This window comes from Thermobia domestica, chromosome 15 (assembly GCF_964235325.1).
Source record: "Thermobia domestica chromosome 15, izTheDome1.hap1.1, whole genome shotgun sequence".
NCBI classification, from domain to species: domain Eukaryota; kingdom Metazoa; phylum Arthropoda; class Insecta; order Zygentoma; family Lepismatidae; genus Thermobia; species Thermobia domestica.
In genome coordinates this window covers 147,242,914-147,262,130 of record NC_137468.1, presented here as the reverse complement: position 1 = coordinate 147,262,130, position 19,217 = coordinate 147,242,914, and the positions used below count along the sequence as shown (strand labels likewise).

Below are 19,217 nucleotides of genomic sequence, written 5' to 3'. Positions count from 1 at the left end.
TTCCACCCACGTCCGGACTAGCATGTTCTTCATATCGTGTTTAAGTGGTACGCCGATGCAGGTTCCTGCAGGCCCTGCACTAAGGTCTTGAGACCACAACCTTTACAAAGCCCCAAGTTGTTAGGAGTTCGTGGACGCATACCAGCTCATCGAAGAACTTGGAGAGCGCTATTGTTGTGTTTTTGATCATTTTCATCTGTTAAGGACAAATGGCGACCTGTAAATTACATTGGTGTCACTTCACGTTGCTTTGAGTTTTCTACATCGGAAGCGTGTGGTGTCATCACAAGGAAAATAACATCTGGACTAGCACAGTAGTATGTAGTAATTACATCGAAGATGCATTGCGGACATTTGTCGGAATCAAGACTGCTCTGATAAGGAAAGTATTAGACCTTGTCCATCGTGAGAAGCGCAGGGTCAGGATAAAATTTCAAGAGAAGTAATGCCAATTGCATAGTGACAAGTAAAGTAATCTCAGATCAAATTGTAGCAAAGAATTAATTATCAACCAAATTTAATGATGCAAAAATTAATTAACGGTTGTTTCTTTGTCAGTGGTTGGTTGTGCGTCTGCTGGATGCTTTCTTCTATGTATATTTGTTTACTAATAATTTTCTTTTTCATTTTTTTCTTTTTTAATTCAGAACTCAACTCGAGGACCTAGTTTATAGCGCTCTAATTAATTCAAATTATAGTATGCAAATTCTAAGATTTCCAATTACCTGTGTTGGTTTTGTAATACAAACCATGCCAATTAAATCAGAGAAGAAAACACAAAATAATTAGGCTCTTTCCTTTTGTTATTGGATACATAGAAAGAAAAATGTGTATACTGTATGATTATATAATGGTTTCGTGCATAAGAAAATTATTTTCTGGGAACAGAAAAACTCCTCACACACAGAAAGCAAAAGCTAATTATACATTCTTATTAGCAGATATTCCTCATTAAAATCAGGACATTTTTAAATGAGCTCATGTGATATAATTAAAGGTAGTGTCATAAATAATTTTCATCATCATACACTTTTTATGTTTATACATGATTCTGAAAGCTTATATGATACAACTTCCTTTTCTTCATCTTGGGTCAGTGAACTCTCAATGAGATTCTATTCTGCCCTATTTTAAACAAGACTTTTCATTTACCTATAGTTTTTAATAAGTTCAGTTTACTGGCACTCCATTATATAGTTACTCTGTCCGTCCGTCAATTTGTCCAGGAGACAAAAAAAAAGAAAAAAAAAGAAATCAAGAACTACTTGATGGATCAGCATCAATTTTGGTCAAGATGTATAGAGTCAAAAGTCAGGAATAGAGTTTTGTAGATAGAGGTAATATTCAAACCGGAAGTGATCGAAATCAAGCCGGAAGTGATAGAAATCAAACTGAACTGGTTAATTACTATACAGTGAAAATAATCATACCTAGCGAGAAGTGGTTTCCTGTAGACTAATAAATTTCTCAATAATACATTCTATTGTAATCTTTAACTCCCTACTAAAACCGTAAGTGATAAAAATCCGCTAGAACTTTCGGTTTCAATACATAGAGAAAAATAATAAGAGACAATGAGAAACGCCTTTTGGTTCAATTGATTATTCTACGAATACGTACCATCTTACCTCTATTCAAATTGGAAATGGCAGAAATCAACCATTTCCTGTTTTAAATTTTTAAACATTTTATTTTTCTGTTACTCCATTTTCTTGTCTATGTCATAATGTTTGTCTTGTTTTTTATCGATAGTCATGTCGAATTTGCTGCTAATCTCCCGTTGTGTTCCATTTGCACAATTAATATCCTTTACATCACTGTCTAACAATAATGCGAAAGTGTCTGCAACATCCAAATAAGTGTATTTCCTGTGCATGAGCATTTATTTATTCCTCTGCTGTGAATATCCGCGACTTTCTGTATCGCTTCTTCAATGTAGACTTTAAACAAAATTTCTGAATATGAGCTCAGATGCCCGATTCCTTTCTAAATTATTGCTTCTGCTTTATCTCCTTCTATTTCAATTGATCTAAGAGACTAAATTGCAGTCAAAATGATTATTTTACTGCAAGGCTGGAAATAATTTTAAAAATTGTAATGCGCCTCTATGATATAGCTCAGCGCTGTCCAAATGGCGGCCCGCGGGCCGCATGCGGCCCGCCAAACCGTTTTCTACGGCCCACAAAGCTTTGACGATTTTTATTACTGATAGTATTTTCATTTATATTTATCCATTCGTTTAATTTTTCCACTCTTCTTTCGAAATAACGCATCCATTTAGCGCTTCTGTACAACAAAAAAGGCGCTGGCATCCACGGCAACAGCTTTCCCTGAAAACTGTGAGTTTGGTCGGAAAAGAGTGTCAATGTTTGATAGTACTTATTTGTGTGAAAGTGCATTTACCACAATGAAATTTTGTGAAGAATCGCTTCAGAAACTGCCTTAGGGATTCTTCTCTTTTACATCTCCTGCGGCTCGCAACAATAGAAATGGATGTAGATATCCGAGCCCTTGTAAATGCTGCTAGTCACCCTCATTTGTCACATTGAATAGGTAATATTTCAAATACCTTTTTTATATTTTTCTTTTGTAGCGTAATAATAATAATAATAATAATAATAATAATAATAATAATAATAATAATAATTATTATTATTATTATTATTATTATTATTATTATTATTATTATTATTATTATTATTATTATTATTATTATTATTATTATTATTATTATTATTATTATTATTAGCTGCGGCCCTCCACTTTACTAGTAAAGACGGTTATGGCCCTCGGGCTCATTATAATTGGACACCACTGATATAGCTGAACCGTCGCATTACATAACATTTTGGAAGATATTGAGAGGGATACCGCATTGCAACGGATGATCTAAATATTTAAAAACTAAATGAAATCATAAATTGTTTCGAATCAAAATTAATAAAGAAACTATTGAAACAAAGAGGTGTACGGGTTATAAAGTATGGTGTAGAAGACATTTGTAACTTTGATTGGTAATACAGGGAGGCCACAAGGTCCTGGTACCTCTTGATAAATGCTAATATAAGTTCTCTTTTTACCCCTTGATAGTTGGAACAGAATCCCCGGCATGTGATGATATGGGCAGGTGTGGACAGCAGACGCGTGTTTGGGCTTTTGTTTTTTGATGATGTTGTGAATCACCAGCGATATCTGGACTTGTTGCAGATCTGGGTTGTTCTCTCTTGGAGAAGCACGGAATCAAAGAGACATGTTGGTTTTAGCATGATGGGGCAATTTCCCATTATGCCCTTGCCGTACACGAATATCGTACGGAAGTCTTTCATGAACTTTGCATTGGTCATGGTACTCCGGATCTGCCCGCATTATTTGCCTGGCCACCACAAATCCCAGACCTGACCACCTGTGATAATGGACTATGGGGGGTCCATCAAGGGCGTCGTTGCATAAAACCGTTACGATACCACTACTGAACTGACAGAAGCTGTGAGACAAGCTTTCACTCAAGTTACACCTGCAATGCTCCGCAAAATGTCGTACAGAAGCTGGTGGCGTATTATGCTTTGTCATGAAAATGACGGTCGACAGACTGATTCTTTGGATAGTTAATGTTTCCTATCTCAATAAAACTTCTCGCAAGTATTGTTGTTCATGTCATTCAGTTTTTTCCACGTAGTTATTTACGTACTTTTAGTGGTTTATGTTACTTATTTTCAGGGATAACAGGACTTTGTTTCCACCCTGTAGATATATATTAGGAATATATATTAGTAAACGAGTGAAACCTCGGATCAAATGTCGAAAGCTAAAACCAACTGCAATTGTATTTGTGTTTATGTTTAAAAATTAATAATCAGATGATAATTAAATAATAAAAAATTAGATCGAACTGTCGCAATTATGTTAATACTCTACGCAGTTTTACAGAAACATAATGATCAATAATTAATTAGTAATTTGATTACGGCTATATATTGAGCATTTCATTCTAGTTTTGAATACAGCCCTCTAGGGAATTCCATGGGAGAAATATAAATGATTTTAATTACATAACGAAACACGAGAGTTATGTACAAATATAAAGAAGATGATAATATGTAATGAAAACTTTATAATTATACTGATATAAAGCTGTTAAAAGTTTTAAAATTGATATTAATTAAAGTATTATATAAAGACTCCCATGTTGTTCTTAAATACTGCATAATCTAGTTGACATTTCATTGAACTTCATGCACAACTTAATTACTACTGGTCAGTTATATGTACATTTGATAAAAAGAGAAAGTTTATGTTCTTTACTGTGGGAGTTTCTCCATCAGTATACCGAACCTCATGCATGAAAAATCTATAAAGAAGTAACACACTATTTTACTATAACAGAGGAAGGTGAAAGTGAGTATTTCAATTAATTATATGCTCTTTGAAAATCACGCATGCATGTATATACAATGTGTACTACGACTATTATACTAATTAAATAAATGAAAACTTACCTTTTACGCAAGGTATCTTTATTATGAATACAAAAGGGTCAATCCATACGAAGTGGTCCACAGGTGGTCGCCGGATCATCTCCGAAAATTATATATATAAAAAAAAAAAATGAGTGTGAGGAACCTTGTGTATGAGAAGGTCAATAACACTATTCACGTTGTCATATGTACACTCATGTCCAAAATTATTGTCGCATGTCTATAAATATGTTGTTATAGGAATATAATTTGATAACGGATTCGCCCGGTATTTCTTACAATGTTAGTATGTGTATAATCGGCAAAGACATGTATGTGGCAAATTTCATGTCAAAAGACAAGTAAATAAGAACAATAAAACGAAAATAAAATATTCTTGTTTATTTAGCAACATTTTGTTTTACTCATTATAATTTTCGTATTTATAATTCTTTTCCTATGAAATTTACTACAAATATACACTTTCCGGTTATACACATAATATCAGTATTAAAAGTACCCTTCAAAATCATTATCAAATTATATTCTTACAAGAAGACAGTTATAGATATGCGACAATCATTTTGGACATGAGTGTACAAGTGTTCCTGAATGGCGATCATCTTTGTTGTCGGTGGAGTGCCATTTTTTGCATTTGCAAGCTAGTTGCTAAGGACGTACGAATCAGACAAAAACTAAACAAAAACGAATGTTTACAGGAGAGACTGAGGAACACAGAGAACACATACTCTTGCTTCTAAATAAATATGCAGGGTTGCAAACCAATACATGATATCACTAGAAAAAGTGCAGAAAATCACACTTTTAAAGAGGCTTTATTTTGGAATGGTATAAAGTGGGGGGTTCATAAATTTTGTACTGAATACCGTTGCATGTAAAGAGAATGCAGAAATATCCACACCTATGATACTACTGGCACCATAGATTTATGGAGGTCCGAAAGTTGAAGTTTGTGATTTTTACCATGTTGGTGCGTAATATCTCAGGAGGGTAACGTGCTAAAAATCTCTTGCTTAGGTCACAAAGTAATTCTGTATGTGAATAAACTATTACAAAAAAAAAAAAATCCTGACTGATATTACACGGAGAAAAAAAAACGCGAAGAAAGCAGGTGCGTTACAGTGGTCGCAGCCAGGAAAAATTTAAATGTTCTAATATGTTTCATGCTAGATCTCAAAAAGTACTCATGGTTCAGCAATTAGGCCTTTTTGTTTGTGTTCAATTGTGTGAAAGCTTGCGAATGGCATTTGTTCCGTCTTTCTAGCTCCATAATCATTGCCACGTCTACAGAGTGGACAATTTATCTTGACCATCCGCTATAAAGGAAAAGCCAAAAGAGAATGAAAAGCGAAACTTTGCACAAAGCAAGTATATGGAGTGGGACATCAATATATGTATTACATTGAAAGACCCAACAAACAGAGTTGCCAACCCAATGTAAAGTTATAATTTTTCAAATGGCATTACGTCAGATTATTACATATTTCAAATCAACATGTCAAACATAAACTTAACATATTATCTTTATTATTCAGTATTGCAAGCTAAAAATGTTATAGTATCACAAACATCCAAAGTTCGGAAGCCTCTAACACAAATACAGCATAACGGAGATGCTCAGGATAATGCACATCGAAAATACGTTGATCTTCAATACCATGGTCATAATACGAGTTGTTTTGAATGAATAGGAACGAAGTTACCAGGGCTTGGAAATTTTAATGTTTTTTGAAAGCCTTTATTTTGAAAAAAAAAATGCTAAGATAAGTATCATATCTAGTTACTTGTATGGTTTGTAAAGGATGTGTAAATTATTTTGACGTTTACAGCATTTCGATATCTCAAACCGTCCCGGAGATATGATAAACATTGCTGAAGTTTGCAACACTGCTTAAATCGTGTAATTGTGAGAACTTGTTATAACTGCTAAAAGCTATTGCTCTAAAGCTATAGGAGAGAAGGGAAACAACAATCATTTTAAATATTTTCCACAAATACACCATTTTCAGCAGGATAGGATAGATACGTGTAACGCAACCTTGTGAACACATTAACTACCGTAACTGAGACTGGATTTCAATGATACTTTGCTGATACATTAAGTGCCTTAATAATAATGGTAGAGTTCGACGATGGGTATCGTGGGTGCAAGTGGGGGCTAAGTCCCTTACCATATAGATGCTGCAATGATCATGGAGCTAGAAGGACGAAACAAAGGTCACTCGCAAGCTTCTACACAACTGAACACAAACGAAAGCGGAACTAATTGCTGAACCATGAGTACTTTTTGAGATCTAGCATGAAATATATTAAAACATTTAAATTTGTCCTGGCTAGGACCATCGTCACGCACCTGCTTTCTTCACGTTTTTACCTGTAATATCAGTCATGACTTTTTGTAATAGTTTATTCACATACAGAACTACTTTGTGGCTTAAGCAGCAATTTTAGCACTTTGCCCTCCTGAGATATTACGCCCCAAATATGCTATCAAAATCACAGACTTCAACCTTTGGACCACCATAAATCTATGGTGCCAATAGTATCATAGATGTGGATATTTCTGCAGACTCTTTACATGCAATAATATTCAGCAAAATCTTATGAACCTCCCACTTTATGCCATTCCAAAATACAGGCCCTTTAATAAAAGTGTAATTTTCTGTACTTTTCTAGTGATATCATGTATTGGTTTGCAACCCTGCGTGTTTATTTAGAAGGAAGAGTATATGTTCTCCATGTACCTCCGTCTCGCTTGTAAACATTCGTCTTTGTTTGGTGTTCGTCTGATTCGTACATCCTGAGCAACTTTAGTTTTCGTAAACCCTTGCATATGCAAAAATTAGCACACCACCGACAAGAAAGATCGCCGCCATTCGGGAACAATTGTACATACAACAACGTGAACAATGTTATTGACCTTCTCATACACAAAGTTCATCACACTCCAATTTCTATAATTTTCGAAGACGGTCGAGGAACCATTTTCGCCATCTTTAGACCATTTCAGACGGATTGACCCAAAACCAATTATTCTAGTATATTAAAACACGCTTTAAGCTTAGCTTACAACTGTATCATAAACACGTTAGAGATTAGGCATCTTAATGAATATTGCGTTTTGTTTGTTCAGCTTTTTGAAATAAATAAATACATTTTTAAAAAATCTATTGCATTATTACCATATTATAGAACACAATATTGTGGAGAACAGTAAACTCAAACTGACAGATGTATAACGTATGCCTTGCGCTTTTACTATCAGAAACAGGTAAAAAGGAACAGGTTGAGCATAGGAACGGAAGAACGAGGTAAGGAAATGGGGTATAAACAAGTGTTGGCAGTGTACGATTGGTTGTGAATCTACGAATAGTGTATCTGCAAAACAACCGACAAAGTTTGCCGGTCACTACTGCATTTTGTCAACTCTAAGTTGTCTGTCAACTCTTTGTCTTCTCTATGTAGTTTAGTTGAGAATAGGAACAGCAAACTGTGACATTATCTGTTGGTTATCATTGGTGTTCATGTATTCATTTTGTTTCAGAAACAAGCGCCAAGCAATGCTGGGCCTGATCTACACTTTTAGTTGTAATAGCGAAGGGGGCGGCCGCCTTACGTTGCGTTTGTGCAACCGGCTATTTCTAAAAATTTAAAAGAAGAAAAGGTTTTGAAGGTTTAGAATAGAGTTTGCGTAAGAAGACACTTTACTTCTCAGCGCAACACATTACTGATGTATTTCTGAAAAATCGGTACTTAAAAGGATGCAGGAAGAGAGCAATATACGTATGAATTTCCATGAGTGTCGCAAATATATCCATTAACATTGAGTATATGGCAAAGATGTTCAATCTTTTAACATAGAAAAGCACATTTTTTATACATATCTCCAATACGTTCTTGTATTGTCAAGAAGTGGTTGCAGTCACTTGAAAAACACCAACAATCTACTTCCACAGTAGTAATTAATTTCTCCACTTACCAATGCTTGACTCAGCTTTTCCATTTTAAATTTCTTGCACAAAAGAGAACAATCAATGAGGAAAAAAAAGAGGTGAACGAAAATAAAACAGAAAAAACTGCAAATACGCTTTGCGAGCACGAACAAAGATGAGTGTAGTAAAGGTATATACAACTGAAGTCAAATTAATTTAACGAATCAATTATTAAAATTTTCCAAATCCCATTTTAATCCTTCTATAATGTGGAAGTGGTTTGGATTTTAATTTCGTAAACGAAACGAAACGTAAGTAATAATTAAAATATACCTTCAACTTTATACGTATACCTATATCATTCAAAGAGTATTTAATCAAATCGAAACAACTTTTATATAGAAATTACACTAAATTACTTTAAATCGTTCATTATGTTCAAAAAAGAATAATAACCGAATATTATAGAACTAATAGCAATTGAACGTAAGCTTATATCCATAAATATGCCAATAAAATTCTTTTCTGTCCACATTGTAATGTAGTTATATAAAAATTTCTATGTATATTAAGTTTTTTACAGGGCAGTGACAAAGTAAAAGGTTTTGTTTACACAAAAATAAACAAATAAACAGCTTTATTTTCTAGGAAGTTAAATCATAGAAATGTACTCTCAATATCAAAATATATAAACAAACAAGAAACTTATACAGGTGAAAGGCAAGAAACCGAAAAATATATAAACAGACCACAAAATAAACAAACAGCCAGAAGCTTCAATTGTCAATATCATCAAACTCAACAACTTAGTGTCAATATGGTCGAAATAGCACCTTCCTCTATAATCAAACTGTAAATTATACCTTTATTTTCAGATATGTAAAAGAGACATTATTCAAGAAGTTCATGTGCATGGACGTCTCCTCCTGAACAAGCTTAAACTCACTCCTATTCATTTTTATTTGTAACTATGGTTGTCTAAATTCAATGTAAGTGCATATCTATATGTAAATAGACTGATGCATCTAAAGTAACCCTTTAATTTACTACCAAAATTCTAATAACCTGGTTCCATTAAATATTATATTGTTTGATATTTCTAAGTGACTGCATTTCTTCCTGAAATATCCTTCTTAAGAATAACCGTATTCAGAAATAAGAAATATTCCTTTTGAATACATGTATTGTCATGGTCATTTAAGAAACATTCATTATTTAATTTTCATTCTCTATTCATATAAAGTTAAGAAACATTACTCTCTATTTTTAAGTTACGAAACAGTATTATCTTAATATTGAAGTATCATTCGGGACCAAAGAGTGCATATACCTTTGATATTACAATCTCTGACTTAAGGACAATACCCCGCTACTGTATAACAGTAGCACAAAGAAGTGAGGGCGAATTTAGAAGATTGAAAAATCCATGACAATATGCTCCCTTAATTTTTAATTTTACATATATGAGCTACTTAAGCTAGTAAAAGAAAGCGAACAAACCCAGAAATAATGGCAGTTGCAGTGATGTAGTAACACAAAGTCCAACTAAATTCCCTCGTGCGCTGGAATTTCAGAAAGTTTAATTTTTTCCACACGAAAAGACAAAGAAAAGACAACGAAATTGAAGGCAGATGTGAATAAAAGTTTTAACAATTTCTTCAACATTCTGTGAAGAATAACATTTAGTTCCTTTGTGACTCATTTCCGAGAAATCGCTCTCTACTTCCGTTTGGAAATATTTTGTACTTCCAAAGTATGTTATCTACAAGTACGATAAATATTATAAATCAACTTTGTCTATTTGTCCATCCTCTGTCTGACAATAGGCAATCAGAGTAAAACTAGTTAAGAGATACTAATAAAAGTTTTAGTATATATACTAGCTGAACCTGCGCTCTCTACACAGCGCATCATTGGCATATGAGCATGAATCTCCTTCTTATTCCTCACATCTCTACATGTCTCTTTACGGACACAAGTGAAAGATGTCTTGATAAAAATCGGCTAGAGGTACCGTAAAGAGATTTTTTTTTCAATTACTTTTTTAAATATCTCGCACCATTTGCAAGATTTGAGCCTACTTCCGGTTGGAGTTTTAATTCATGTATGATCAGTGTTTTCTTTCTTCTTGCATACAGTATGTAATAAGCAAATACATTACATACACAATTAATTATATCAGTGATATATGCTGTTCATTGGGCAAAACACCTCAAACAATAAAGATTCAACTTAGACTGGAGAAGTGGTTATCCTTCGTTTTTCATTATTTGGTCATGAAAGCAACGCCTGATAGATATGCAACCTATGTATGCAATTATGTGGTGTTGGAATGTATAATGAGTATGATATGATGCTTTAGTGTTGTTTTTTTTAATTTCAAGACTTTCGTGTACCCGTAAAAATGTAATAAAGAAATAATTACAATGTTTTTAAATATTCAATTAGAACTGGACAATATACGCAAAATTTGCAATCGATCAGTGGAAACGTCATCTTTCTAGAGCCTGTAGTTTCTGATATCTCATTGTCGGAAGGATTGGCCACAAACATATAAACGTCCACAAACTTATAGCTTAAAAGAGATCCGAAGGTGACAGCACAATTCATTTGCATTGATTTTGGAGAAGGCTCATTAAATACAAAGACTTTCAACAATAATTTAAAAAAGTAAACTTTAAATATATTATTTAAATATATCTTTTCTCATAAAGTATACATTCTTTAAAATATTTGTCTCTGTTAAACCTGAAATTACAAATAACCGTAAATCAAAGGTTTGAACTCTAAAGTTAGAGGTTCGAGCGCAGGCGCTTTTATTCATACTTACTTTGGGTTAGCCTAACCTGTCTTAAAGCAGTTATTGCACCTTCGGATGACGAAGTATTGTAACACGAGTTCCAACTTTTATTGTGATTGATTCAATAGCAAGGGGAAAAGAGAAAAATTTCGGAGGAAAAAATGCTATCTTCGTTGAAAATTGGAGAATTTATTCTGCAATTTCCCATGGAACGTACACTCATTTCCAAAATTATTGTCGCATGTCTATAAATATGTTGTTCTAGGAATATAATTTGATAACGAATTCTCCCGGTATTTCTTATAATGTTATTGTGTGTATAATCGGCAAAGACATGCATGTGGCAAATTTCATGTTAAAAGAGCAGTAAATAAGAACAATAAAACGAAAATAAAATTTTCCTGTCCATTTAGCAACATTTTATTTTACTCATAATTTTCGTATTTATAATTCTTCTTCTATGAAATTTACCACAAATATACATTTCCCGATTATAGACATAGTATCACTATTAAAAGTACCCTGCAAAATCATCATCAAATTTTATTCTTGTGTTATATTATTATACAAGAAGACAGTTATAGATATACGACAATAATTTTGGACATGAGTATACATTCTTTCAAATATGCGAATAAATACACAATTATACCTTCTTTCAGTCTCAAGCAATGGAGCATGTGAAGAAAGTATTATTGAAGAAAATATTGCTGTACTTCATTAAAGTGCAATAAGTTCTACGAACTTTATCGTGGGGAGTTAACATACTATTTTAGTTATATATTTTAGTTTTCAACTTGTTGGTGGATTTATCTTATTTCTATCTTATTACTTCATTTATAGCCAATTTCATGCTTCTAGCAATGAGGACATTTGACAAATCTAAACGAAAACGCAAAATTATATTTATTAGACTTCATTTAAGAAAAATAAAATTTATCATGGAATATTATTCTACAAACTTATCATTGTTCACGCTCCAACTTCCAGGTATGACTGAATTTACACACATATTGTTTGATCCTATTCTCGACTAGCGGCGCACTCACGCAAGGGTTATACCATATCCGGACTCCCCTCCCCTCCCGAAGCTTTGTAACTCTACATACATTTGTGCAGTTTCTTAATAAAGCTACGTTTCTTTAGTAGAGAAATGAGTAATGTGGTATAAAGATCTGGTCTTTCCGTTCATGTATACTCTATTTTTCTTATATACAAAACAATGTAAGTTTTATTTTTTTACTGAAAATATTGGTGGTGATGGTACTTCTATCGTTTTACTTAGTGTAGAATAACTTTGGTGCAATATATACTATAAATGCAATATCTTGTAATGTTAGACTCACAAAGTTTGGATTCTTCTATATATATATATATATATATATATATATATATATATATATATATATATATATATATATATATATATCGAGTGCGCACTTGTTCTTAATCATTTTGAACCTTATACAATAGGCTTGTTTCTAATTTTCAAACAAAGGAAAGTTTATTTTGTTTTATTTATTTGTAATCGGATAAATTTTATGGAACTTTTTTAGCATGCTTCAATTTTATGTTGCTTATACCATTGGTGTGCACCTACACGTAAAAATTGCTAGTCTACGCTTATACGTAAACAATATGTAGACATTGTAATCAATGTAGACTACGTGATCTATGTAGACAATATAGAACTATATAGGCCAATCAAAAGTTTTCAATGATATAAAAGTCCTAGTAGCTGGGAAAGACGAGAAATGTAGGTTTGATTGTAGAACTTGAAATAAGTTCTTTCTTTAAAATTAAAGTGAAAGATTCGTTGTAATATGTTGATATGCATGTACTCGAAATGAGTAGACGTAATATAAAAATAATGCGTGCTGTTTATACAGTAGTGTCAGGTTGACCAGATGTCTGCATCCTGCAATATGGTACTATAGAAAGAATATTACCTCTATTTTCAAACATAAATAACGAAAATAAATATGTTTGTAGCACTCTGTCATTCATAATTCATGCTTCAAGGAAGTGTCATTTTCATGAGTGATAATACCTTATTTATAGTTAACATAGAAAAATTGTAATTACTTAACACTAACTTTATCTTAAAAGTTTCGACTTTGTGCACACATATTTGCACATGAATATTTTGTTTCTGTACAAGAAAATAACATTAATCCACGTTATCTACATCAGTCTGCACTAGTGATTGGCAGTGGGAATATTCCCGATGGGAAGGAAAGTAACAAACGGGAATATTCCCGTTTTTCTCCCTGGCATAAAAATTCCCGGGAAAAGATTTATTTCCATTTCTTTACTTTATTTTCCAAATTAGAAGAACTACATGACTAACTACTTTATTTTCATTTACTTCTCAGCTTTAAATTTGAAGGTTAAAAATATAAAATTCATTTACTGTACTTTATACAACTAATAATATGATCTCTTTTAAGTTCCACTTTCATTTGCACTAAAAAGTAGCGAAGCACTAATTTACAAATGATGAAATGAAACCAAAAAGTAACGTAGAAATTCTGTATAAATAGAGATCAATACACCCGAACCACTGTTAGTAACAGACGTCGGGCTGTCTGTTTCCTCTGACTCGAATTTCTGAATAGGTAGGATCTGCTCGGACTTCTCTTACTGTGAATTAACGCATTAAATTTCCAGAAATGGGTAGGAAGAAAGATAATGCGTGGCAATGCTACGTGCAAAATTATGAAGATCAATCAGTATCTTACAATTATTGTGGATATAAATGTGTATGCGCAAATGTTGACAAAATGGTGAGACATGTGTCTTCTGGCAGTTACCCAATCTAATTTGTTTATAACATTTCAAAATTTAATATGTTTTTAGTATCAGTAGTAGGGTCAAGTTTAGAATATCCACTAACATATAAATTTAAACTGTTTAGCTGTGTAAAAATATGCGGACTTCCTATACCATTTTTTTTAGCATAGGCATATTTACTCCCATAAAACAAATTGTAAGTACATATACATTTATGCGTACTCTCTAAATATATTAAAATAACGTAACATCGTTCAGAATATATGGTACATTTTAAAGAATCATCTGAAGACACAATAATAAGTATACTGTGGTAAGAAAACGAATTTAACCTTGAAATCATAATATAGTAATATAATGCAATTTTCTGTGTATTTGTACATAAATTCCCGGAATATTTCCATTTTGGAGAATATTCCCAGGGAATATTCCCGAAAAATATCATCCCGAGAATTTGCCTATCCTGGAAGAGCAAAAGCAAGGCGTAGACTACGTATAGATTATAGCAGAAATGCGCGTAGAAGTAAAATGATATAATTGGTTTACACACTGTCTTTTCTTTCCTTGTATACTACTTGAGATTATGTCATCTTCAACCTGTTTTCGAAGACAATCAAACACAATTCTCTTCAATGTACTTATATCTTGAAATGGATCCAGTATATATCGCCTTTTCAAGACAAAATGACCAAACCGTTAAAAATACACTTTTAAACGTAGTGTTTGTATCAGGAGCAATCCACGAGGGGGAGAACAATCGGGTTCGAACCTCCCCCAAACTTCCTAACTCAACAAGCATTTGTACACTTTCTCAAAATACTATAATTGTTTAACAGAGAAATGTTTGGTGTAGCATGAAAATTTGATCTTACACTTCATTTGTATTCTTTCTTTTATAAAAATATTCTAGTTCTATCATTGTTTCTTAAAATAAGATAAGTACAGGTAAATACGGCATGTTAAGGGCGTTGGATTTTTTATGGCCTTAATTTTCATGAAACACGAAGAACAAGACATGTGCGTTGCAGAGTAGCGTTTTCCGCGTGTAGAAATAAATGTGGAAATGATGCGACTCACATCTATTTTGTACCCAAGGTAAAAGAAAAAGTGTTATGAAATGACATATTTAATAACACATGCAGGTATTTACGCCAAGTCTAGGATACTGCTAGAAACCTGTAATAAATCTTGCAACTGCTCACATCGTCTGTATTATACGAACTCAAATATTAGTACACAACATGGCTGAAGCTAGAGTAACCAATGTGCAAGATGAAGATAAAAAGACAAAATTTAAAAACGATAATATCCAAAGTTGAAATGAAGTTCCAAACTGAAAGTTTTAGTTCATAAGAAGATAAAGGAAAAGTGTCACTGTACTGTGACTTTAAAATACTACACCGAAATTACATCGAACGTGTGGGACAAGTGAAAATACTTTTGTCTTCTGCAGTCAAATCCTCCACAAGCCCTGGCGTATTTCGGTGCACCATGGTTGGTATTGATTTAGTAGCCATGGAATCACAAATACTGAAATTACACTTTCAAGACAAAATGTTCCTAGCCGGACACGAAATAAGGCGTACATTGCTATAAACAATCGGCAATGTTCTTAGTTAGCACGGTACTAATAATGGATTCTTACCTCTATTGAAGTAATAATGTCCTTCCACTGAACTTTCCCGAAGCAATCTACACTGTACGGCGTGATGGTCTCGGTGAAGTCTCGCGGAGTATTCGTCAAATTGGACTTGTCAAAGGCCGTGGCACTTATTGGAAGCGGATTTCGTCGGAAACGTCCCAGCACTGAACACTTGGCGTATTTAGCTTCACTGGCGTATATTCCTGCAGCTGCAGTTACCTTATGAGAAGAAGTATTTTACAATTATTTATCGTCTTTTCGAACGGAGAATAATATCCGTGCAATATTTCATAGACGTAGAGGCCACCACCAAAATTTTGGTCCTTCCCAATAAAAATTTCTGAGTGCGCGCCTGAGTTTTATCGAGGTGTGTACATGCCGTATTACTTTGATAATCAATTGTCTGTAAGTTGAGATAATTTATCAAGAGATTCCTCACATCAAAATAAGAAAAAAAAAACTTCACCAGTGCTCAAAAGTGGATAGTTTCGGAGTTATAGGGTGCCGAAAACGTGAAAAGATTAACTTTAACATTGTTCCACTACTATAGGACCGATCGTAGTCGGGTCAAGACATCGCTGAGGAACTATACCTGAACTATCCAAATATCCATCTTTCCGAATCTCCGGTACTTGCACAATCTTTTTTGAGAGAGGCTGTTTGATAGTAGTTGATAGCTCTCCACCTACCTCTCTAAAAATTGGTGTGAAAGTACTGCAGCATTCTTGAACATGGATATTTGGATAGTTCACATACCAGTACCTCAGTGATGTCTTGACCCAGTTACAATAGATTCCATAGTAGCGGAGCTAAGAACTTTTAAATTTAACTTACTTCACGTTTTCGGCACCGTATAACTCCGAAACTATCCACTTTTGAGCACAAATCTATATTAACTTTTTTTTCTTATTTTGATTTGAGGAATGTGTTTTCAAAATATTGTGACACATTTTTGTAACACCTTGAATACATACATACGTATACAGAAAATACATATATATCAGGGGTGCCCCCAAGGGGGGGCTATGACGCAAACTGCGTCATTGAAATATTTGGGAGGGGTTGAAAAATCTATATAAATATGTTTGATGGGGTGTAAAAATTAATCGAAAAGATTTTTTTTTCATGGAAGAACACCTACGGATAGACAATTAAGAGGGTGGTGCGTCATGGACATGAGGGGGGTGGGCACCACTGTATATATACATATACATATGAAGAAGTTTACGAAAATAAAGCTTTAAAGTCTAAGGTGGTGAAATAGAGTGTACAGAAATATAGTTAAAAATAAAAATAAACATATAGGTAACATTTTTTGCATTTTCCTTTTATGTTGTAAGAAAGATATATATTAAATTCATTATAGGTTTAGACGATGTAGTTTCCAGTGTGTTGATTCGAAAAAAAAAAAAAAGAAAGGAGTTCCAGACATACCATTAAAATATAAGAAAATTCACTTACCAGGAAACATGATCTCATTTCTTGTAACACTTCCTTCCTCCAGTTCCTGAAAAATAAAAGAATTGCTATAATTTCCTTGTTTAAATTTTATACATACATATCACAACCTATTAGATTTATTTTCAGAAACAACATAGAGAATGAGATTCCTAAGTTCTAAACAAACGTACACAGTAAAACATCGTTGTGTTATTTCAACGACATGCCTATGTGTTAACGCAATTGTGTTAAAATATAACACCAACAGATGGTTAGAACAACTCACTCTTCATTCGGAGTTGTGTGTCAAATGCCGGTAGTTGAAGTGACACACAGCCTGTGTGTTAAATTAACACAAGTGTAGAATCTTCGGTGTTGTTTTCTGCATGATTGCCAAATATGCTGGCCATTTAATTATAAAAGTTTAGATCTGAAGCTACAGTCAAACACAGTAGAAAGAAATACTTAAACAAATCCAGGTATTCGCAAAATTTCAACATGCAACCGCGCGATGTGTTCTCAGTTGTTTTACATAATGTTTCTGAAGAAATATGTCAACAGCGAGAAATATGTCAACATCGTATTACTGTGTCACTTCTACTCTGCACTAGAGCTCACCAGTCAACACCGGGAACTGTTTCAAAATGGCGGAAAACCAGTAGAAACACGATTAAGAGGCAAACATACTATAAGGATATAGGTAAGACTTTTCTATCATTCTTGAACAAGTTGTGGGTGAAGGTTGTGTTTCGAACCATCAAGAAATACTTCACAATAAATGTTGGGGAAGATGACAGAAAAGTTTATTCAGATTCTCTAAATGAAGTATTCTGTTGTTTACTATTCTTATTTTAAAAGTAGAATCTTCGGCAATCGTAAGCATGCACACAACAAGCTTTTCCAACACAGAAAAATGATTCCATCAACACCGCACACGGAGTTACTTCAACACCGAAATAGGTGTCGTACTAACACAGAACCGGAATCGAACTAATACCAAAACACAGTGTTAATCGGGTGGTCTGACCTTGAATTTTAACACAGGAAGTGTTGATTTAACACCAAAACTGTGTTACTTATACCGCTTTGATCTCGAATTATGACAGATTGTGTATTGAAATAACAAGAGAATGATGTTGAAATAACACAGAGACTGTGTTATTTTAATACTTGACATGGTGTAATATTAACACAAAATAATTAACACATTATACACTATGTTACTTTCTTCGTGTTGGTCGTTAGTAAGACTCAACACTTTTCCCCACACTTTCGACCCTGACATGGTGTCCAATCAACACCGAAAATACTAACACAGATCCGAATTTAACACAGCTCAACACCGGTTATGTGTTAAAAGAGTTACACGCCGCCTGTGTTAAACGCTAACACCGCGGGGTCTGCGTTGAATTATCACCGCATAGTGGTAGTCACGCTGGAACCACTGTCCTGTGTGACCACTGTGTTAAAATTGAGTAGAATTAACACAACCATTTTTTACTGTGTAAATTAACATAAAATAAGGGATAGTTCTTTAATTTATTAAAATCTAGCTGAAACGACGTTCTTAGTATAGAGAAAATAAGTTTCCGGGCAACATTTGAATTTCTTTTCACTCCTTTAGCATAAACATTTCAATGAAAGTCCCAAATGTAGTCCTTTGGACTCAGGCACGTAGCCAGGATTTCGTGAAGGGGGGGGGGGTCCGTGACATGAAATACTGTGATCATCATACCAGGGGCTCGACCATTCTAAACTATTTTACTGTAACATGTATTGGTTCGTTTAACCAGGATTTCCTAACGACGGGGGGGGGGGGAGGAGTGACATGAAATTCTAAAGGCTCAGAAGCTCGAAAATATAAACTACTTTACTATCGACATATATTTGTTTGTTAGGATAATAATATGAGAATATGTTGGTGAGTATTTTAATAAACTATGAAGAAATCTCGAGTAAAATAATAATAATAAAAAACGTATTGAAAAAGATTTTACAATATTTACGTCCTTCCTCTGTTCATTCAAATATAACAATTTTCATTTCATTATGACCTCAACTATTATAGAAAGTACATATTCACTATTACAAAAAAAAAAATACATATTCAATAATGTCTTGTAAAATATTTCACA

The 19,217-nt window shown here is 33.5% G+C and overlaps 1 protein-coding gene across 1 annotated transcript in view; it reads right to left on the bottom strand.

Moving 5' to 3' along the window:
- Positions 1 to 19,217, bottom strand: part of LOC145671288 (uncharacterized) — a 1,722,162-nt gene that overhangs the window by 1,109,543 nt on the left and 593,402 nt on the right. Inside the window, exon 2 of the mRNA XM_081740242.1 lies at positions 17,104 to 17,149. Coding sequence (XP_081596368.1) covers positions 17,104 to 17,149 — 46 coding nt within the window. The remainder of the gene's footprint in view (positions 1 to 17,103; positions 17,150 to 19,217) is intronic.